The sequence below is a fragment of the Panthera uncia genome, chromosome E3 (genome assembly GCF_023721935.1).
Source record: "Panthera uncia isolate 11264 chromosome E3, Puncia_PCG_1.0, whole genome shotgun sequence".
Lineage (NCBI taxonomy): Eukaryota > Metazoa > Chordata > Mammalia > Carnivora > Felidae > Panthera > Panthera uncia.
Genome location: NC_064815.1, coordinates 10,525,285 through 10,548,287, shown reverse-complemented (window position 1 = coordinate 10,548,287; position 23,003 = coordinate 10,525,285). Strand labels below are relative to the sequence as shown.

General features: G+C 43.0%; 1 protein-coding gene across 1 annotated transcript in view; it reads right to left on the bottom strand.

Moving 5' to 3' along the window:
• Positions 1-1,130: 1,130 nt before the first annotated feature.
• Positions 1,131-23,003, bottom strand: part of ACSM1 (acyl-CoA synthetase medium chain family member 1) — a 44,779-nt gene continuing 22,906 nt past the window's right edge. The window contains exons 5-14 of the mRNA XM_049638394.1: positions 22,236-22,376; positions 20,057-20,216; positions 16,280-16,359; positions 13,644-13,767; positions 11,344-11,424; positions 10,692-10,793; positions 5,296-5,423; positions 3,920-4,019; positions 2,929-3,048; positions 1,131-1,450 (exon numbers count right to left, since the gene is read on the bottom strand). Coding sequence (XP_049494351.1) covers positions 1,364-1,450; positions 2,929-3,048; positions 3,920-4,019; positions 5,296-5,423; positions 10,692-10,793; positions 11,344-11,424; positions 13,644-13,767; positions 16,280-16,359; positions 20,057-20,216; positions 22,236-22,376 — 1,123 coding nt within the window. The 3' untranslated portion in view covers positions 1,131-1,363. The remainder of the gene's footprint in view (positions 1,451-2,928; positions 3,049-3,919; positions 4,020-5,295; positions 5,424-10,691; positions 10,794-11,343; positions 11,425-13,643; positions 13,768-16,279; positions 16,360-20,056; positions 20,217-22,235; positions 22,377-23,003) is intronic.

Sequence of the window (23,003 nt, the reverse complement as noted above, 5' to 3'; positions counted from 1 at the left end):
TGTGTGTGTATCCCTCTGTGTGTATCTGTGTGTGTGTGTGTGTGTGTGTGTGTGTGTGTGTGTGTGTATTCCTCTCAGGGTGTCATTGGCTATGTCTGCAGTCTGGGTCTGTCTGTGAGCCTGTCCATGAGCCCCATACCAGAGTCCCAGATGATGCTGTGGGTGGTTCCATGCCTGTGTGTATCTGTGCTTGCGGTGTCTGTTTTTTTCCTCTGTGCATGTATGTGTCTGTGCACCTCAGAAGTAAGTAGCTACAGAGGGAACCCTTCAAGGGTGATCCTGGGGTGGGTGAGCAAAAGACAATATGTGCTTCCCCCACCCTCAGGCTCAGCTCCCTCTGCCCATTTTTCTCCCATCCTCCAGTGCCCCCCACTTCAGGTGTCATCTCGGTCTCCAAGGATGGATAGAGTGAAGGGAAGCTCACAGGACCACAGGCCAGTAGCAGGGAGGGCTGTGGATGGCAGGAGGAGGTTATAAAGTGTGGGGAGGGCTCCTAGACCCTGGTGAGGCTGAGAGATACGTAGGCCCTGGGAAGAGTGAGTGAGTGGGGGCCCCAAGGCAGGGCTGGGGAAACAGAGCTCCTGGACCCCATGGAAGGAATGCAGGATTGGGCACCCCAGAAAAGAGCTGGAGGAGTCCTGCAGGACTCCTGAATCCCCAAAGGGCAGATCCTTCACTCACCTGTGCTTGTGCAGGCTGGGGCCAGGAAGCAGCAGCAGCAGCAGCAGCAGCAGCAGCCGCAGCATTCAGAGGCAGTGGCAGCAGATCCATGGAATGGTGGATGGAGCAGGGAGCCTTGGTCTTGCGAACAAGTGGAATCACCACGCTGGGCTGCCCCTCGGCCCTTTCCCCCTTCCCCAGCCACCTCACTAGCTCTGACCCTGGCCTCATCCTCAGCAGAGCATGGTCAAGCCAGACAGAGATGGACACCTGGGGCCACAGGAATGTCCCCCTGACCTCTGTGTCCTAGTTGTTGAATGGGCATAAGGAGTCACCCAGGGTCCCTGGAACCAGGAGGGAGAATCTGGCACCAGAGTTTTCTCTGATGGAACTTGGGAAGAATTATGGAGGGATAGCATTTAGTGCCAGTTTATTCACAGAATAAAAGCACAACACAAGGTCGCCTCGGATGCTGATGTCAATGTTTTATTACCAGACCACATTTGGAGCACTTACCCAGGGATGTGGAGGGAAGATAATAACATATTAATTTAAGAGAACAAAAATGCTAGAACATGGGCACTCCTGACACTCTTGCAAAACAGTGCTCTACATTCCCCTCCTCACCCTCTCCATAGTGGGGAAACTGAGGCAGCCAAGGATGTAGTCAAGATTACAGAGTGGTTTCTGAGTGTTTTGCTGATTACAGCTGACCAAACTCCTTTTTCCGAAGTTCACTTCTCTTAATCTTGCCAGTGATGGTTTTGGGCAGCTCTGGGACAAATTCCACCTGGTTGAGGATGAAGCAAACCCATCCTGACTTAGTCCTGCTATCATTTACTACCAATGCCCCACCTCCCTTCTTTGCCTTTGCACAGTCCCCCAGACAGGCTGGCACCATGTAGTGGCCTCACTAGGCTCCACCAAGTATGTCACATTGTCCTTTGACCCACTAAGCTGGACGTAGCCCTGTGACATGCTCTGACCAGTGAAATGTGAGTGGGAGTGAAGTGTGCCACCTTGAACACAACACTTGGGAACAACTGAGTCTGGTCACCTCTCTGTCCATCTCTTATAGCATCTAGTAGTCACCTATGGCGGGTACTCTTTTATCCTGGTCCCAGGAGGACCATGGTGGACATGTGGTATGAGCAAGGAAGAAACTTCCCTTATTATAAGGTTCTAAGATTTTGGGGCTATTTGTTACCAACAATAACCTCTAGTCCATCCTAACTTTCATGCATCCTCTGTTTTCCTCCTAAGAGGCAGGACAGCCCAACATTCAAAGCATGATCTCTTGTCAGATACACGTGGGTCTGAGTTCCAGCTCCATCCTTTTATTAACTCCAACCTCAGGCAATTTACTGGGAGTCTCTGAGCCTCTGTTTCTGCTCTGTAAAATGGGTGGTTACAGCATCTCAAGTTTGAAGAGGATTAAATCAAATAGTAAAAATGTAAATCTTTGAGTCCAGGACCTGGTACACATAGTGAATGCCAATAAATGTTAGCTGTATAGCTTTATGTCCTGATTGTAAACATTCAGAAAATGCTGCAACGTATTATTACAAAAGAAGGAAATGTTAATTTGCGGCACATGTATCCTTTCAAACTGTTGTTTTCCAACAAATATGATATTAGGTATATTCATTTACAGCCTGCTTTTTTCTCTTAATAAGATACTGTGATGTTTTCAAGTTACAAATAAAAGATCTGCATTGTCTTTTTAAATTATAGGACTACATTAAATACCATAAATAATGTAATCATTTCTCTATTCCTGAACACTTCCATAGGTTGCTCATGGCCTTGAAAACAAATGAAGTAGAATAAAAACTCTCAGAATGTATTGTATGTTAGAATTAATATTACTTTGTTAGCCTGTATTTGTTATGTATCTATACATGTACTGGGTTGCAATTTAGAATGTATTTCTTACTACGAATAATGTTTTTAAAATGTGTAGCAGTTATTGATTGGAATTTCTTTTCCAAATGTTCAAAGATTACAAATAATCTTGATGTCTCTGGGCACTTGTCTCAATTTATTTCTTTACGTTGACCTGCCAGCCATGTTTTTGACACAGGACAAATGTTCCCTCTGATTAAGTTGGTTCCCCATATACCTGAGTTGAACTGCTTCTTCTGCATAGGAAAATGTTCATTCTGTTGGCTACATAAGCTTCTCCTTGGCCACCCTAGAGGATTTGGGGCAGCAGAGCCCCAGGAACCACTGGAGGGGAGCACATCCCATCCATCTGCCCTCACTCACCTTCCTCGGGTACTTATATGGGGCTGTCACTGACTTCACATGCTGCTGCAGCTCCTGGGTGAGCTGGTCCTGGTCATGGGAGAGGAATTCCGGGGTCAGGACAATAAATGCCTTCACCACCTGTAGCGCAGAACCAGAGTGAAGGCTCAGGCTGAGTGGCAACCAATTGTATAGTTTAAAAAGTAAATATTAAGTAAATGGAAAAACAAGGGGAGAGTTGAGCCTTTGCAGAAGAACACGACCAGTTTCCATACTTCCAATTTCTACTCTTTGTCTTATAAAATAACCTCTCGGCCTCCATTTCCTTCTCAGTGATGTGGGGATAGCATAGCTTCACCCCTCGTTGCATTTATGTCAAGATTCATTGAGATATTACATGCAAAACATGAAGCCAGTTTAAATTATTTGTATTCCTATCATTATCATCACCATTTTTACTATTATTGTAGATAGAGTTCTGTGGCCATGAAATAAATGTTGGTAATTAAATAGTTTTATATTACTTATGTCCCTATTACAGGGCACAGGGCCTTGTACATAGTAGGTAGTCAGCACACACCTGTTGAATCAATGAATGCATGATCCAGAGAAGGATTACTCAAATTCCCATTCCACCTCCACCACTTAAGAGCTTTGTGATCAGGCAAGTTACTTAATCTCTTTATGCTTGTTTCTTTACTGTAAAAAAGGATATCAGAATCCTTAAAGAATTAGGCTGTTGTGAGGGGGAAATGAGTTGGCACGGAGCAAGGGCTCATTCAACAGCAGATTGGAGGCCTCAGTGTGCAGGATTCACAAGCACCATTTTGTCACAGTTTTGGCCCAGTGCCCTCTGGTGACCACACAGTGTAAATGCACATGCACATGCTCTCTGCCCTCCCTTCACCTTAGGTGGGAGACTGGGAAAATAGGGCCTGGGGGATGTCTTTCTTGCACCGGCCTTCCAGGTGCCCACACACAGACAAGATGACCTCTGTGTCCTCCTCCTTACCTCCTTTCGAATCGGGTCTGGGCTGCTCACCACAGCTGATTCAGCCACTGCTGGATGTTCAGCCAGGGCATTCTCCACCTCTGCTGGCCCGATTCGGTACCTGGAGGATCAATGACTCCTTCTTGGTTTCTGAGCAGCTGGCAGGGCTGGGTGACCCAGGCCCTCAAGTGTCATATTTTGCAGAGTCACATCTTCCTTTGCCATGTAGGATAACTGTCTCAGGGAGCCCAGATACCTGTGACCTTCCTCTGTCTTGCACTTCATGTACACAATACAACACTCACATGCTCCCCAGGGTTTCTCACCTCACTGCTGCTGGTCTGGGAAGAGGGCCCAGGTTTAGTCCTCCCTGGGTTCCAGGGCTTGGCTCAAGCAGCTTCCCCTGGCATGAAACCTATTGGCAGCCTCAACTTTTACCTTAAACATTCATGTAAACTCTGTATCCTATTTCCCACTATATTAGCATGTTTTAGAAATTAAAAAAGGAAACAAACTCACTCCCTGAAATCTCCAAGAGGACTTGTTACTCTAGTGTAATATGCCAAAAATCTTTTAAATCACATAAGTGTTAGGGACAACAGACTTAGAGCCAGATAACTAGTTCAAATCTGGGTTGCAGCCCGTTCCCTTTGAAACTTTAGGAAACTTTCTTCACTGGTAACTCAGTTTCCTCATATGCAAAATGGGCATAATTGCATGTACCTTCTAGCATTGAGAGCTGGATTATATAAAGCACTGCGGAGCGTGCCTCCACATAGGAAGTGCTCCATAGAGTTTAATTGCTATTACTTATTATTAAGTTTTTCTGTGAAATGCTGTGTCCGATCAGAGAAGCCAAGCATAGAATAAGCTTCCTCAACCAGTAGGGGTCAAAGTAAAGTCTTCCTTCCAAATCCTTTAAATTGTATAATGTCTTTTTTTTATGTTTATTTATTTTGGGGAGAGAGAGAGAGAGAGACAGACAAAGTGCAAGAGGGGGAGAGACAGAGAGAGAGGAAGACAGGGAATCTGAAGCAGGATCCAGACTCTGAGCTGTCAGTACAGTGTCCGACATAGGGCTTGAACTCAAAGACTGCGAGATCATGACACAAGCAGAAGTTGGATGCTTAACCAGCTGAGCCACCCAGGTGCCCCTAAATTGTATAATGTCTTATGTTCCTCTTGAAGACCTTGTTGAACTTCATTTTGATTGATTCTTCTGGATGCAGGGCTTGGGGAAGATACACAGATAGCCCCAGAAAAGGACCTCATAGACAAAGCTTGTTCAGAATTAGCCTGAGGATCAAATCACCAATGCATGGACAAATGTATGGACAAGCTAGATCCCATCAGGCATGTGAGAGTGATGCTTCCTGGCTCAGATCAATCATACCTACCCAGAGGAATTGATGATGTCATCATTCCTCCCAAGGAACCATATGTAGCCCTCTTCATCCATAGTTGCTCTATCCCCAGTGTTGTAAAAGTCCCCACACTCCACTTCTGCAGTCTTTACTGGGTTGTCCTGAAAAGATAACAGCACCCGTTTGTTGAAGACAATTAGTTTAAATTAAAAAAAATTTTTTTTACTGTTATTTTTGAGAGAGAGAGAGGAAGGGGCAGACACACACACACACACACACACACACACACACACACAGAATCTGACGCATGCTCCAGGCTCTGAGCTGTCAGCACAGAGCCTGATGCAGGGCTCGAACTCACAAAGTGTGAGATCCTGACTTGAGCTGAAGTCAGATGCCCAACCGACTGAGCCACCCAGGCATCCCTGAAGGCAATTAGTTTAGCGATGATGACCCACAACCTGGTACTCAGATCTGGGTTCAAATTCTGCTCCTTGTTCTACCTGGCACTGAGACAAGTTTTGTAATCTTTCTGAGTCTATTTTCACTACATCCAAGTACTCAATGCACACTACTTGCCAATTAGTGGACAATATTGAGCCAATTTTAAGGACAGATTTTTGTGTGGAGCTCTAGTAGAATAAAATTTCCACTAGAGCATGGACCCTTTTATTTATTGTTCTCAACTTAGCATTCACAGTGTGTCTGAAAAAAATGAGAGGTGTCAAAAACTTTTGTTAAAAGAATTTCCTTCCCCCAATACTATCTCACCCGATCCTCCCAGAAAGCCTATAAGGCTGGTATTTTTCAAATTAAACTGTTTACTTTAAGATAATTGTATACTTGCATGCAGTTATAAGAAATAACACAGAGATCCTGTGTACCATTTACCCAGTTTCCCCCATGGTAGCATCTTGCAAAACTGTACTTCAATATCACAACCAGGATATTGACATTGCTACAATCCACCAATCTCAGATTTCCCAGTGGTTTATTTGTACTTATGTGTGTGTGTCTGGTGTATTCAGTACTTTGCAACTTTATCACATGTGCAGGTTCCTGCATCCACCACCGTGGTCAAGACACAGAAGGCTCCTACAGTCCCAAGGATCATTGCTCTTTTGTATCACACCGACCTTCCTCCTGCTTTCCCTCCCTCCTCCCTCCAAATCCCAAACCCCTTGACGGTGGCTAATCTATTCCCCAGTTTTATAATTTTGTCATTTTAAGAATGTTACATAAATGGAATCCTGTAATAGTATGCAACCTTTTGGGTCTAGCTCTTTTTTTTTTTTTTAATTTTTTCATTCCGTATAATTTTCTGCAAATTCATCCAGTTTCTTGCATTCATCAGTACTTTGATCCTATTTATTGCTAAATGGTATTTCATGTTATGGACGAACTCCAGTTTGGATGTCCACCTATTGAAGGGCATTTGGCTTGTTTCTGGTTTGAAGCTGTTGTGAATAGAACTGCTCTGAACATGCATGTACAGGTTTCATGTGGGGCTAGATTTTTACAGCCCATTTAGTAGAAGAAATGAGTGTTCAGAATAGCACAATAACTTGCTCAAAGTCACTCAGCTGGTCAGTGGAAGGGCTGGTATTTGAATTTAAAATTCTTACTCTTCAGCCTCTGCACTCAACCACTAAGCAGTGTGTTAGCATCATCCCTCACGTGGAACATAAAATGATTTTAAGAGGTTCCAGAAAAAAAAAAGTTTTATTTTTTTACTTTGAGCTTATTTTTTTTTCAGAGAGAGAGAGAGAGAGGCAGAAGGAGAGAGAGTGAACAAGATAGCAGGGACAGAGGGAGAGGAGAGAGAGAGAGAGAGAGAGAGAGAGAGAGAGAAACCTATGTAGGCTCCTAGCCCAGAGTGGAGCCTGAAGCAGGGCTCAATCTTACAACCATAAGATCATGATGAGCCAAAATCAAGAGTTGGACTGAGCCACCCAGGTGCCCCCTAAAAAAACCATTTTAAAAACATTGAATGACATCTCTTTTTAGGTTCCCTTCCAACTGGATTTTAGGCAAGAATGCCAAGACCATTCAGTGGGAAAGTTAATCTTTTCAACAAATGGCACTGAGAAACTAGGATGTCCACATGCAAATGAATGAAATTACCATATGCCATACACAGAAATTAACTCAAAATGGGTCAAGAACCTAAACAGAAGAACTGAAATTCTGGAACTCTTAGAAGAAAACATAGGGGAAAGTCTTCATGACTTTGTTTTTGGCAATTATTTATTGACTATGACACCAAAAGCACATGAAACAAACAAAAAAAAATAGATAAAATGTTCCTTATCAAATTTTTAAAATTTTACATCAAAGGATACTATCAAGAGAGTAAAAGGACAATGCACTGAATGGAAGTAATATATGTGATATATTGGAAGCATATATCTGATAAGAGATTCATATCCAAAATGAATAAAGAGCTCTTACAAATCAACAACAACAGAAACCCCAATTGTAAAAATAGGCAAAGGACTTCAACAGACAATTGGCCAGAGAAGATACACAAATGATCAATGAGAATATGAAGGGGTGCCTGAGTGGCTCAGTCGGTTAAGTGTCTGACTCTTGGTTTCAGCTCAGATCATGATCTCACAGCTTGTGAGTTCAAGCCCAGCATCAGGCTCCACGCTGACAGTGCAGGACCTGCTTGGGATTCTCTCTCTCTCTCTGCCCTCCCCTGCTTGTTCTCTCTCTCTCTCTCTCTCTCTCTCTCGCTCTCTCTCTCAAAAATAAATAAATAAACTTAAAAAATAGTTTAAAAAAGAATATGAATATGGAAAGATGCTCAACATCATTAGTCATTAGGGAAATGCAAATCAAAACCACAATGACATACTATATCACTTCCCACCCATTAGAATGACCATTGTATTTTTTTTAATTTTTTTAATGTTTATTTAGTTTTGAGAGACAGAGAAACAGAACCTGAGTGGGGGAGGAGCAGAGAGAGAGGGAGACACAGAATCTGAAGCAGGCTCCAGACTCTGAGCTGTCAGCACAGAGCCCAATGCGGGGCTCGAACCCACGAACTGTGAGATCATGACCTGAGCCGAAGTTGGATGCTTAACCAACTGAGCCACCCAGGCGCCCCTAGAATGACCATTGTATACACAACAACAAACCTGGAAATTTAACAAATATCGGCAAGGATATGGAGAAACTGGAACACTTGTGCATTGCTGATGGAAATAGAAAATGGTATAGCCACTTGTGGAAAACATTTTGACAATTCCTCAAAAAGTAAATATAGAATTACCATATGATCCAGGAATTCCACTTTTGAGTATACACCCAAAAGAAGTGAAAGCAGGAACTCAAACAGATACTTGCACACCAATGTTCATTGCGGCATTATTCACAGTAGCCAAAAGGTGGAAATAACCCAAATGTCTATTAAGAAATTGATGGATATACAAAACATAGTACATACATATAATGGAATATCATTTAGCCTTAAAAAATGACATTTGGTACATGCTACAACATGAGGGAGCCTTGAAAACATGTGTTAGGCGAAATGAAACCAGACACAAAAGGGCAAATGTTGCACAATTCCACTTAATTGAGGTGCCTAAAATAGGCATATTTTTTTTTTACATTTTTTAAATGTCTGTTTATTTTTGAGAGAGAGAGAGACAGAGCAGGAGCAGAGGAGGGGTAGAGAGAGACGGAGACACAGAATCTGAAGCAGGCTCCAGGCTCTGAGCTGTCAGCACAGAGTCTAACACGGGGCTCAAACTCACAAACCGTGAGATCATGACCTGAGTGGAAGTTGGACGCTTATCTGACTGATCCTCCCAGGTGCCCCTAAAAGAGGCATATTCTTAAAGACAAAAAGTATATTAAAGGTTACCAACACTAGGAATATGAGGAAGAGGGAGTTGTTCAATGAGAACAGAGTTTCTGTTTGGGATGAAAGAAATTTTCTGCAGATGCATGGTGGTAATTATTGCACAATATTGTGAATTTACTCAATGCCACTGAATTGTGTGCTTAAAAATGGTGAAAAGGATAAATTTCATATTATATATATTTTATCTCAATAAAAAAATGAAAGGAAAAAAGCAAACAAATCTCAGTGGAGGGGTGACAACATATAGTCATGAGAGCATGTGAAATGACATACATATATATACAGGTTTGGGCATAGACTGAGGAGATCTTTGTAAAACGAAATATATAATTTCCAATTAAGAAAAAACTGTCATTGCTCTGGACTTTCCCAGTTTAATTTAACCAGAATCTCTGTGGTTGGATCCAAAATTTAATATTTTTAAATCTCCTCAAATGCAGGGTTGAGAACCACTGAAGTATATACGTGTTACTCTGTGTTTACAATTTTCTCTTTTACACACATTTAAAATTGTGCTACAGTGAATAAAGGCTAGGGTCTGCATATTTGCTTTTGGGCAATAATATCTCAAAAGAAGCAGTGCCCCGCTTCCCCTGCCATAGGCCATAGAGTGACAACAGTGATACGAATGGCTGTTACTGTGGAGAAAGGAGATGAGTCTGAGGTCAATTTCAAGGTCTGTCCACCCTCCCCTGGCCAATCTTGGAAGCTGAGAATTTCTTCTTAGTGGCCACTACTAACCAGGCTAGGGTTTGTCTGGTTAAGAGTTTCAGGTATCCTTAGAATCTGTCACAGTTTTATGTAATCCCTCAATTTCTTATATAGGTGCTGGGGACCAAAAAGATGTGGGATTGAATCCTAGAGCGGCCATTTATTTGACATGCAGAAGACATACAACTCTTCCAATCTGCAGTTTCTTTCTCTGTGAAGTGCAGACAAAAGTGACCCCTGGAGACTCAGCATTGTTAACAGATTTGTGGTTGGTAAGTGGAACTGTAGGATGTGAACCCAGTTAAAGCTTGCACTCTCAAACACAAAAGATCATTGTTACCCAAGTATGCTGCTTCTGAAACCAGACTTCTTTCTACCCCATCAGCACTTAAATGCCAGATGGCTTAGGACAGGAAGGGATGTGGGAACACGGGAGATTAATTAGAAGAGGCTTCATTGGGGGCACCTGGGTGGCTCAATTGGGTAAGCTTCTGACTTTGGCTCAGGTCATAAGATCACAATTTGTGAGTTCGAGCCCCTTCATGGGGCTCTGGGTGGACAGCTCAGAGCCTGGAGCCTGCTTCGGATTCTGTGTCTCCTTCTCTCTCTGCCCCTCCACCACTCACACACTCTCTCTCTCTCTCTCTCTCTCTCTCTCTTTCAAATGAACACTGAAAAAAGTTTTTTAAAGAAGAGGCTTCACTGAGTTGGAGTGAATGACAGGAGGTATGAAGAAGGCTCAGGGTGCAGAGCTGAATCACCCCCACTCACTCAGCACCCACACAGCTCCCTGCAGGGATTTTCAGGGCCTGGAAGGGGTCAGGTGAGGGTCACCACTTACCTCATAGCACATGAAGAGGCCAATGGGCTTGGTTGGCTTGATCCTGATGCCAATGTTGCCTTCAGTGTTGAGTGGCAGGATGTTGCCCTTCTCATCAATGATCTGGAGCAAGAGGCCTGTGAATCCCGCCCTGCAGGGCCACCCCAACACACCTGCCACACCCAAACGTTAGCTGACTATTCCTGTGACACCAGTGAGAATAAATGGGGGGGAGAAGCCCTGTCAGAAAATAAATTAAAACTGCCAAAAGAGTTTGAATTCAGCAAATGGTGAAATCCCAGTCATGGGTCTATTTGTTTCATGGATATAGAAGCATTGCAAATGCATCGTCAAGCTGGAAGACACAGGTGAGGAAAAACTAGAAGCACCAGCTGATGGAGAGAGATGCCAGGGTGCTCCAGGTGCTCTGGTCCCATCTGTTGTGTGTGAGGCCTCCAGCTGCCAGGCTCAGCTGCATTCCTGCCCAGGATACTGCAGTTCTCAAACGAAGCCTCCCAAGGAAATCAGAGGGAAAATAGGAGGAGAGGAGGAAGGACGGCAACTGGGGCAGGGGAGTGGGGTGGGAACAGCTGGCTCTGTCACCTGGTGTCACACAATTGTCCAATCCCACCTAAGCCCTAACTATCCCTGGCCAATGTCTTTAGGACCAAACCTGGATATCGAAGGGGGGGATACTTATCCCCATGGAACCTGGCTTGATCTTCATTCCCCGTAAAGTGCCACAACTTATACCCTGTTTACAAAAGAAAGAAAATGGGGTTGGTCAAAGAGTCCTGGCTGATTACAAAGCATCAAGAACTATACACAGCATCCTGGCTCACCAATGTCATTTGACGCTGTGCAAAGAGCTCTTATGAGAAAGCTAGAAGGCCCAGATTCAAGGTACGGTGCAAGGCATTGACCCAACTCTGGTCTACAGATGTTCACAGCACCTGTGGGCATGTAATATCAGGTGTGGTGGGCCCACTATATGTCAGACATGTGTCCATTTGCTGGAGGAAGGCCATGAAACCATTAATGTTTACTTGGGGCTGTTGCACAGTGACAGGAACCTAGTCGTAATTATTCAGAGCTGTGTTGAGAGTATTCATATTGTTTGTGTTGTCCCTTCTGCTAGAGAACTGCCCCACCCCCTTTATCTTCCTGATGCACCATATTCCTCCTTTATGGTACTCTAAAATATCATTGTTTCTAAAGTTAAGTCAGACTAAGATTTGTTTCATGGATGTGAATCTTCACTCCAGTTGTGTGCCAATTAATCCTCTTTGATTTCTCTTATGTAAAGGTGGGTAATTATAACACTTACCTCCCAGAGTACCTGGGTGTACAGAAAACCCTTCACCCAGTGCCAGGCACACCAGGTTATGTTCAATAAACAACTACTACCTGCTATTATTCAGCCCCCAAGAAAAGTCAGTTGGGAGATTCTTCTGTAGTATTTTCCCCTCATACTTCCATTGTAGCCAACAGAGCATCATACTTATTTTTGCTTGTCTGTTCCTCTCAATGGATAACAAGCATCCTGAGAATAGAGACTGCCCCCATTCATTTCTATATCCCACCCCCCAGCATTCTAGTGCAACCCCTGCTTAAATACAAGAGTAACTGCAAGGTGAGTATGTACAAGCGGTTGGACACTGTAGCCAGAGCTTTATATACATCCTTTCATCTCCCTTATTACAACCCAGAAAGACTGGATAATATTTCCATTTTGGAGATGGAGAAGCAGAGACTCTGGAAGGTTCAATGATATGCCTATGGTCTCGAAGCCTGTGATTGGCAAGGCTGAGATCTGAACTTGTGTCTGAGTTCCTGGGAGGGGAAGCTCTTTCCCCTTTGCTATGCTGTTGCTCACAGTACAGGCATATGGAAAATGTTCCATAGACGAGGCAGTAGGTATGAAAGTACATTGAGAAATACAGCACCGTCAAGTATAAGGGAGTATTCTGTCTATTGTTGCAAATAATTGTTGTAAAGGGATGTCATGGGTGTAGGTAGTTCCCATTCCACCACCATCCACCTTGTCCAAATATAAACTATGAACCATACAAGGACAAACTTGAAATCTTAATATATCTCACCCTGAAGCAGACCAATTTACTGATTATTTAAAAGAATTTTTTTTCCAAAAAAAAAGTCAGTGAAGTATATTAATTGAGGCTAAAATAGCCATTTTGCTGCAGCTCCTGAGATGGTAGCCAACCCTCTGTCAGCCTCGGGGATAATAAGGAGGTTGGGGAAGTGGCTCTGTCCAGCAATAGAAGTGGCTTGAGAATGTGTAGGACGAGGGATACCTGCCCCCACTATCATTGATAAAGTTGTGGTGGTTTACAACATGCATGATACTCTGAATGCCCCACCACATGGCTGCTCAGTGACGCCTTTGAGAATCACACTGTGTGTGTGTGTGTGTGTGTGTGTGTGTGTGTGTGTGTGCGTGTGTGTTTGGTATATACAGAAAGTCTCTGCTCCCTCCTCCACTCCAGCTAGTGTCCCACAATCAAACCTGTGTGCTGTTCACCTAAACCCCCAGAAATGAACTTCTGGGGCCAACTCCTGGCTGTTGTGGTTGTTACCCTAGGAAGGGATGGTGAAGTGGGCAGAACTTGTGGATGGTGGCCTCCTTGTTACTGGAAAGAACCTCCCACCCCTCCACCCTTGATGAGCTCCATAGAGCTTAATGATCACAGGGACAGTGGCATCATGTCCTTAGACCACTTTCAAAGTCCTCACCCAATAGTTTTCAGCACACTGGCCTCTTGACGCATTGATTAGCTGTGAATTATCTTTGTGCAAACTGATTTGGGGCAAACTAGCCTAAAACTCTGAAGCCCTATCATCTTCAGGCAATGCTGTGAGCAGAGTGGGGCCTCTGCACACACGATTCAGCTCCTCTGCTGGGCTCCATGGCTAAGCACATCCTGACTGGCCCAGAAAGGACTGTCTACCTACTGTTTCTGACTGTCCATAGACCTCGTAGAGCAGAACGCCTGTCCGTCTTCTCCACTCCTCTTGCTCCTCTGGCAGCAGAGCCTCCCCACCAGTAATGCAGTGCTCCAGGGCAGGGAACCTGAGACTAAGGGAAAGGCAAGGTATCAACAGAACTTGTGGTCAGGTCTTGGATGCTCTGTCCCAGGCCCAGAGTGTTAAGAGCTCACTCATAGCCTTGCCATCTGGATCATTTATCCTCTTGCTTCCTCATGTTCTTACTTGCCTTTGGGGCAATTTACTGGAGGTCAAAGCCAAGGGAAAGTCACTCATTTCCTGGTGGTTCATATTAACTCTTCTGGCAAGGGGTGGGTGGTGGTGGTGAGGTTAATGGGTTTGGTCAAAAGTTTGGACCAAATTTGGAAGTTGATGTAAAAAGATGGCAAAGACGTATTTTTCAGGCCTTGTCTTAACATCCTCTGTGGCTAAGAAGGATATTTTATAAACCATAATGGGTGGAAGATAAGGCTCCCCAAAAGCTTGTTAGGATGATAACAGAACTGCACTGCCTTCTATGAAGAGTGGAGTCATGTGAACTGAAGGGCTTTTGTATTTCTGAGCAGAAAATGCAAGTTAAGGGGTGGAAATGAATTGCTCAGGACATCAAGGAAGACCAGGATGAGTGTAGGAAGAGAGAGAAGGGTTGTAGGTAACAGCCCTGAGAGAAGGAATTTCAGAAAGAGCAGAAAAGTTGGCTGTCAACATTTGTAGTAGGTACACTGTGTGACATAAATCCTCTTCATTTTCCTCATCAAATTTTCCATAAATGAGACAAAAACAGACATAAAATAATAATGCATTCCTTGAAAGACATGGGGAGAAGCAACTGAGATCTGATTACCAGCTGGCCTGGGGCTGGACCAGGTCAGCTGTTGGGGATGAGAGAGGCAGCAGACATCTTGTCCACCTTTCCATCCTCATCACACTGTCCTGGTGCCTTTAGAGTCAGGGGTGATGGACGGGAGGGCTGGTTTTACTGAGGTGTTTTCTTCATTCTTCAGCTTTATTCAAAATAGATAAAATGGGCAGAGTGTGATGCAGTCACTAGTTATGACATGGTTGGATTTTACTGGATTTGGACAAAGATAATCATCTGATGAACACTTCAAAAAGTTGCTAATTATGAGTTTTGAAACACAAACGGAGTCCAACCAGCATGAGGCTTCATGAATAAAATCAAGTTGTGTTTCAGAATTAGCTTTGTAAGGGTAGTCATTAAACACCTTAATATTTTAATTCTATATTTAAAACATGTTACTCTGATTTTTGGAGCAACCATTTTAATTTTAGAGTCTTTAAAAGATTCATAAATGCCCATATGTTTCAAAGAGCAGATTCCAGTTTAGCTAAAATTAACTCACAAACATGGGAAAATGCAAAAAGAAAACTATAGGAAGAGAAAACTATGCATCCATCAGATTGAGAAAAATGAAAAACTCTGACAATAACAGATGATGCCAATGTGATGGAACAATGGGAATTCTCCTACCTTGCTAGTGGGAGCATAGATGGGTTCAATATCTTGAAAAATTGGGTTGTAGAATGTAGTGTCAGTGTGAACTAGCAATTCTTATTCCAGAAAAATGTGACAGAAATGCATGCTTATATGCACCAGGGTACATGTGCAATAATTCAATGCAGCACTTATCATTAATAACCCCAAAATAAAAACTACCCGAGTGTCCATTAATGGTAGAACTGAAAAAAATATGCAATGTTTTAATACAATGGGATATTATACAGCAATGAAAATTAACTACAGCAACATGTAGCAACATAGACATCTTAAAAACATAATGTTGAAAAAAGAAGCCAGATATTCCAGAATAATGTATGAGTACATGCATAAAGTTCAAAGGAAAGTAAAATATAATAATTTGTTTAGGGTTATTTCCTTAGGAGGTTATCTGTAAGGGAAAATAAGGAAATTAACACGATAAAAGTCAAGATATGAGTTCCTTTAGTGGAGATAGGGAGTCATGAAGATATCTCTGGGGTGTGGGCAATATTCTATTTTTGTGACTCATGTGAGTGGTGACATAGGTGTTTTGTTTTCAGCAATTCATTAATCTATAAATTTATGTGTTATGTATTTTTCTGTATGTTTGTCCTTTCATAAGAAAAATGTTCAAAAAATAATAAACCTACAATAATGCAAGACTCACTTAGCATTTCATTTGGATCTCTTAGTCCTGCTTTAAGGAATCAATTAGACTGACTAATGATAATTAGCCAACACTTAACTTAGCACACACACACCTGCACACCCCTCAAAGAACCACAGTTAAAAAGTCAGATCACAGGGGCGCCTGGGTGGCTCAGTCGGCTAAGCGTCCGACTTCAGCTCAGGTCACGATCTCACAGTTCATGGGTTCGAGCCCCGCGTCAGGCTCTGTGCTGACAGCTCAGAGCCTGGAGCCTGTTTCGGATTCTGTGTCTCCCTCTCTCTCTGACCCTCCCCCGTTCATGCTCTATCTCTCTCTGTCTCAAAAATAAATAAAAACGTTAAAAAAAAAAAAAAAAGTCAGATCACAGTAGGTTCCTTAAATTCCTACCCAAAGATTGTTATGACCAGCCAGCCACCACCACTTCTACCATACCTGGTAGGAATCTGCTGTAGAATCATTCGATACACAGCTGGCGCAGCAAGGCACTGGGTGATGGGGTATTTGAACAATGTCTAGAAAGTGAGGAGAGAAGGAATTTTATTCTTATAGTAAGGATTTAAAATATCGGCTATTAACATTTTAATTCGGATCTCCCCTGTAGGACAGCCCAGTAGTCATTTGTTACTTCTTTCAATATACCTATATTGAGCATGAATTTTGTGCATAGCATGTATCAGGCACTGTTGGGGGGAATGAAAAAAGAGTTAGATAATATTCCAACTGGGAGTTTGTACTAATAATAGAGGAGATAAAACAGGACTCAAATGGTAAGGCAGAAATTGGTAGATGTCATAAGAGATACTGGAAGGAGAACTTAGCAGAGGGAAATACTCCTTCTGATTGGGGTGATCCAGGGACCTCATGGAACAGGTGGCATTTAGTTGCGGTATTTAACAAATGGATATGGTCTCTATAGGCAGAGGAATGGAGGAGGTTCTTGCAGGTAGAACGAGTAACAGGAGCAAAGTCTCCAGGGTTGAAGAAACACTTAGGTATAGTCAAAAGATGGTTTATTTAGACAGGAGAGGCACAAGAAGTAACTTTAGGAAGACTGAGGTTAGATTTAGACAGGTGAAGGGCAGGAAGTAAATTGAGGATGATTGACCTTAGCTGGAGATCAGATAGAGTCTAAAATGTCTGGTATTCACCATGGTTTTGCTAGAAGTGGGAGTCTTTCAGTTTCAGATCAGGGTGGAGGTACCCTGGGAGGGCAAGAACACTGAAGAGGAGAGAATGTGGGTTTGGGGTCTGCCTGCCTGACTTCAATCCTGTTACTTAATTCCTCTGCAACTCTGTTCCCTTATTTGTAAAATGGGAATATATATACCTTCCATGCAGAACCATAGGGAAGAGGAATGGGCACAGAGAGAGAGAATCTCAAGCAGCTTCTCTGCTCAATGTGGAGCCTGACACAGAGCTCGATCCCAGAACCCTGGGATCATGACCTGAGCCAACATCAAGAGTCAGTCACTCAGCCAACTGAGCCACCTAGGGGCGGCCAGTCCCTCTCTTTCTGAGCCCAATCAACTTCCTTCCTTCCTCCCTCCCTCCCTTCCTTTGTTCATTTATTCCTTTCTTTCTTGTCTCTCTCTCTTTCTTTCCAGTATAATTAACATACAGTGTTATATTAGTTTCAGATGTACAATATACTGATTCAACAATTCTATGTATGACTCATTGCTCATCACGAGAAGTATATTCTTAATCCCCTTCACCTATTTCACCCGTCCCCCCCACTTCCCCTCTGGTAACCATCAGTTTATTCTATATAGTTAAGAGTCTGTTTTTTGGTTGGTCTCTTTTTTCTCTTTGTTCCTTTTGTTTCTTAAATTCTGTATGAGTAAAATCATATGGTATTTGTCTTTCTCTTACTGATTTAGCATTATACCCTCTAGATCCATCCAAGGTGTTGAAAATGGCAAGATTTCATTATTTTTTATGGCTGAGTAATATTCCATCATATATATAGACACACATACATATACCACATCTTCTTTATCCATTTATCTATGGATGAACACTTGATCTGCTTTCATAATGTGGCTATTGTAAATAATGCTGCAATAAATATGGGGGTGCATATATCCTTTGGAAATAGTGTTTGCGTATTATTTGAGTAGACACTCACTAGTACAATTAATGAGTCATGTGGTAATTCTATTTTTAATTTTTTGAGGAACTCCATACTGTTTTCCACAGTGGCTGCACCAGCTTGCACTCCTACTAAACAGTGCATGATGGTTGCTTTTTTTCCACATCCTCGCCAACACCTGTTGTTTGTTGTCTTTTTGATTTTAGCCATTATGACAGGTGTTGGTTTATATCTCCTTGTGGTTTTGATTTATATTTCCCTGACAAGGAGTGATGGTGAGCATCTTTTCATGTGTCTGTTGGCCATCCGGATGTCTTCTTCAGAGAAATGTCTGCTCATGTCCTGCTCATTTTTTTTAAGTAGGTTTCACTGCCAGCATGGAGTCCAATGTGGGGCTTGAACTCACAACACTGACATCAAGACCTGAGCTGAAATCAAGAGTAGGACACTTAACTGACTAGGCCACTGAGGCACCCCACAAGTGAAAAATAAATCAAAATAATTAAACTTTCAAATGCTGCTGTTTGTGTCTTCGTGTGTATGTGTGTGTGTGTGTATGTATGTGTGTATGTAAATTTGTGTAATTAATAATTTGAACTAATTCAAGCTTAAAACACACTGAGACCTTGGAGACACCCATGTACTAGTGGAGGAGGGGAGGGGAAAGGTGGATTCGGTGTTCTTTGTGCAGCTTTAAGCCTCAGGGACTGGCAGGATGTGAGCAGTGAACAATGATGGAGAGGCAGATATTGACATGAGGTGAGGAATGAGAAATGGGAAATGTAGTCTGACGTGCTGGAGGGATCATCAGATGGACCTGGGGTAGAAAAACAAGGGGGAATTTGCATGGAGGGAGAAGACTAGACCCAAGGTACAGTTTTGAGATCCCCTTGAATGGATACCCATGCTGGTGAAATGGAAGTAGAGGAGATTTTTTAGAAGGAAGAGGAAGGGTGAGGACAGACGCTTGTAGGGCTGCAGTGTTCAGGAGTAAGGTGGGTGAAGAGGATGTGGCTGGAGCAAGCGGAGAATTGTCTATGGAGAAATTTGATACCAAGGGAGGAAAGACTGGGTTGGTCCAGTGTGTAGCCGGGTAAAGGGAAGGTATTTTTCAGGATGAGGAACTTTGAATATGTTTATGGACTAAGGGGGAGTACAGTTCATGAAGATGAAGAGGTTGAAAACATGGGAGAAAACAGTTAATGGATGATAGATTAATGGAGACGGAGAAGTGAGGGGTTGAAAATACAGGAGAAAAGGTTTCATGGATGCAAGATTAATGAGAAGGGCTCCTAACAGAAGGACAGAGAAAAGAACAAGATCTGCAGGGGCTGTGGGGAGGGGACTTTGAGAGGTGGAGGGGCAGGTCTACCTCTGAGATGGAAAACACATTTTCGGGTGAATGGAAGTACAACGAGAGGGTTCACACGGGTGACTTATTACTGTGAGATACACCTAACAGGAACAGCAGCCACCACTGCATGCCGGGTGCCTCTGTATGCCAACTCAGGGCTAAGCACTTCACCCACTTCTCCTGTACCATCTCATTTATATTTCAACAATTTTGTGACATAGGAATTATGAAAACTCCCATTTTACAGATGAGGAAACTGAGGCTCACAGTAGCAAGTAAACCACAAGTAAATGTCAAATGTGGCATGAGAAGCCAGATTTGTCATTTTCTAGGGGCTCTGTTTTTAAGCACTTCATTAAATTGAGCAACAGCAATAACAACAACAAAACACGTACACACACACACACACACACACACCAGCTATATGGTCTGGCAGATACAGGGTCCAGGATCCAGGAGACATGAGCTTTCTCTGGTTGGTTTAATCTCTTAAAATGTTTATTCAGGGTTCCAAGCCCACAAAATCTGATCCATAGCCCTGGGGAAGGGCTTGGAATATGTATTTTCTTCAAGGTTTCATGTAGTGTTATTCTTATACAGTAACTAATTCAGTGTTCTGCACTTTGAGAAACCCAGAACCAGGGTTATATTATGCTAATGAGACTTTTTGCTACATAAAATATTTCTCAGCAGGCCAGCTTTTGAGTTTGAAACATGAGTTTCTTCTAGGAGTTTGTTGATAGTGGAAGGTTTGTCTTCTTACCTCTTGAATGACCTTGGGGTCAAACTGGGGCAGATGATGGATGAAGAGTGTAGACCCTGATGTCCATGGTTCAAACAGGCACCCCAAGACAGCCAGAATCCAGCCTGGGTCCGAAATGCTCCACAAGACATCAGATGTCTTCAGTTGTAGACATTTCCTGCTAACTCCAAAATACAGTGACCTCAGCTAGGTGATCATGAGAATGTGATCAAGGGCTGGGGACTCTGATTTTCAGGGGTGACCCACCTCTTGTTCTCAGTGCATGTGGTTTGAGTGGGCTCCAGACACACTGCCACCCCAGGTCCCTAAAGCATGCCAAATCCTATTTTCTGGTCATGTGTGATTTCAATGGGTTTAGTTATAATGATCCTTAAGGCTGGGAATTGACTCTGTTACTTATATAGTCCTAGGTAATGCTGGCAGCCATTTGGGCATAACAAGGGATAAGCCTTTCTTAGAAGAGCAACAAAACACATCAGATGGAGAGATAAAAACCTGATCCAGAGACTCTAGCTATGTCTGAAGCCAAACCCTGGAGTGCCCTGCCTCATGATCCAATAAATTCCTTTATTCACTTTTAGGCTTAAAGAGGTTGAGATTGGGCTTTCTGTCATTTATGATGGAGAAAGAGAGAGAGGGAGAGAGAGATAGAAATAAAGAAAGAGAGAGAAAGACCCCTAATTAATACCCCACCTTGGCAAGGACTGGAAAAAATTATCCAATAGGCAAAAATTAGAAAGCAGGGTGGGAAAGGTTTCTCATTTCTCTATCCTATCTTAGTGATTCTGAGGGATGTCTGTGTGCATAATTCCTTGAGAAAACACAATCCTCCCATAGCTATGGGAGCTTTACTAACTATTTACTATTAGTAATAGTTTACTTTTTACTAAACTATGGCTTTGAGGAGCTTTACTATTAACAGGAGCTTTACTATTTACTATTAACTTTAATAAACAACCCACCCTCCCTCATCCCAGCCCTCTTAGGATTGTGGCTCACCCACAGAATACTACTAGCTGGGAAGACCTGTCTTCTCAGTTTCAGACCCAACTACCCACTGAACATCTCTTCTGCAGTGTCCCTCAGGCACCTCAAACCCAGCAGATCCTAACCCCTTCTGCTTCCCTTCATCTTGCAGCCACAGTGATCTTTTCAAAACACAAATCTTATCAGGTCTTTCCCTTGCTAAAATACATCCCATTACTCCAATACCTCTCCATCATCTGCCTAAAAAACTCTAAACTCTACACCAAGGCCCACAAGATCCTGAGCCCTGCTCACTGGTTCCCAACTCCTCCCATATGTCTCTCACCCCACACCCTGAGCACCAGCTATCCTCAAGTGTCTGTAGTTCTATAATGTTACTTTTAATATCTTTGTGCCTGTGCTCTTGTTATTCAGACTGCACAGAAAGCCTTTGCCTTCTTTCCACCCCTATTCCTCCAGGGTTTCGCTACTCAATTGCTACCATTGCAAACTGCTGCATCTGCACAGATAGCCACTGTCCACAAAAAGCCTTGTCTGCCCTCTGGTCTGGTTAATAAGTTAGAAAATATATAGAACTTGATCTGGTGTGAATATTACTATCTGAGGTAGGGACAGATGGGAGAAGAGGCTCAGTTAAACGTTGATTAAGTGATTAACCCAAGGCTTCAGCCTCTATGACTGTTCTAGGTTACGGGGAGTGGCATGTTGTGGCTTGGTCCCAGGTATTCTTTTTCCTGAGAGCTCACGACTGGGTAACTCCAAGTTTCATGTGTTCATAACTGGGAAGAGGAAAGGACCTGCCACTTCAGGTGGCATTGTTCAAACATTGTGTCTTTTACCACCAAACCCTGAGTCAATTGAGAGGGACACAATGGCTTGTCATTTGTGTGGTTTGCTGAATGTGGGCACACATTTCCAACACACCTCTTGTAAAGGTGCTCAGGCAGGACCTAAATGTGCCTCCTTTGTCATCAGAGGCCTCTGTCAGCAAACCTTTAGCATTCCAAGTGTCTACATCTCAAGACTCTCAGGAGTCTGAACCAAAGAGCCCAGAGGGAAGAAACAGGATGGAGTCAATTCTACTTAGAGCTCTTTTCCCAACCCACACGTGTGCTCACACACACACATGCACACATACACACACCACTCCAGATCTGTGGCCCAGCATCTAAGTCAATGCCTTCTTTCCTACCATGAAGGCAAAAAGGATCGCAAGGAAAGTCCATGACTGTGTTTCACCATCTTGGGAAAGCCTGTTGTCCCACTGGTGAAGAAGATGGCCATTGGGTCCAGCGTCTTTGACTTAATACAGGTGTGATCTGGGGATGCTGATCTGCAAAGGGATTCAGTACAAAAGGGGAGAAGTCACGTTTCCTGCTTTGGGATCCCTGGGGATCCAATATCAGGGGCTTGGAGTCAGAAAAATGGAGGTTTACAACACTGGAGGAAAAACCAGTTCTCCTTGTATTAGGAATCAAACTCAAATCAAACTCAAATCACTCAAATTTGTGAGTGACTTGGATAAGTAGACTGACATTTATTCATTTACAAAAGGGGGGAAATATAGTGGAATATTTTTAACGTAACAAACATTGAAATAGCACTTACTATCTTTCAGGCACTGCTCTAAGTGACTTACAAATAAGAACTCATTCAATCTTCAGAGCAACCCTAAAAGAGAAGTACTGCTTTTATTGTGCCCATTTTGTGGAGGAGGAAACTGAGGCTCAGAAAGGTTACATTACTTGCCTGAAGACATTTGGCCAGCATGTGGCACAGCCAGGATTCAAATTCAGTCTGATCCACAGACTGTGCTCTTAACCACACTGCTAAGCTTGTTTTTTTTTTTTTTTTATATGAAATAGCTTTATAGGAATTTAACCCCATAACCTTGGCTATGAGGGGCAGGGGAAAGAAAATGAGGGAGAGTAAAAGAAACATAAATGCACATCTGTCCTGG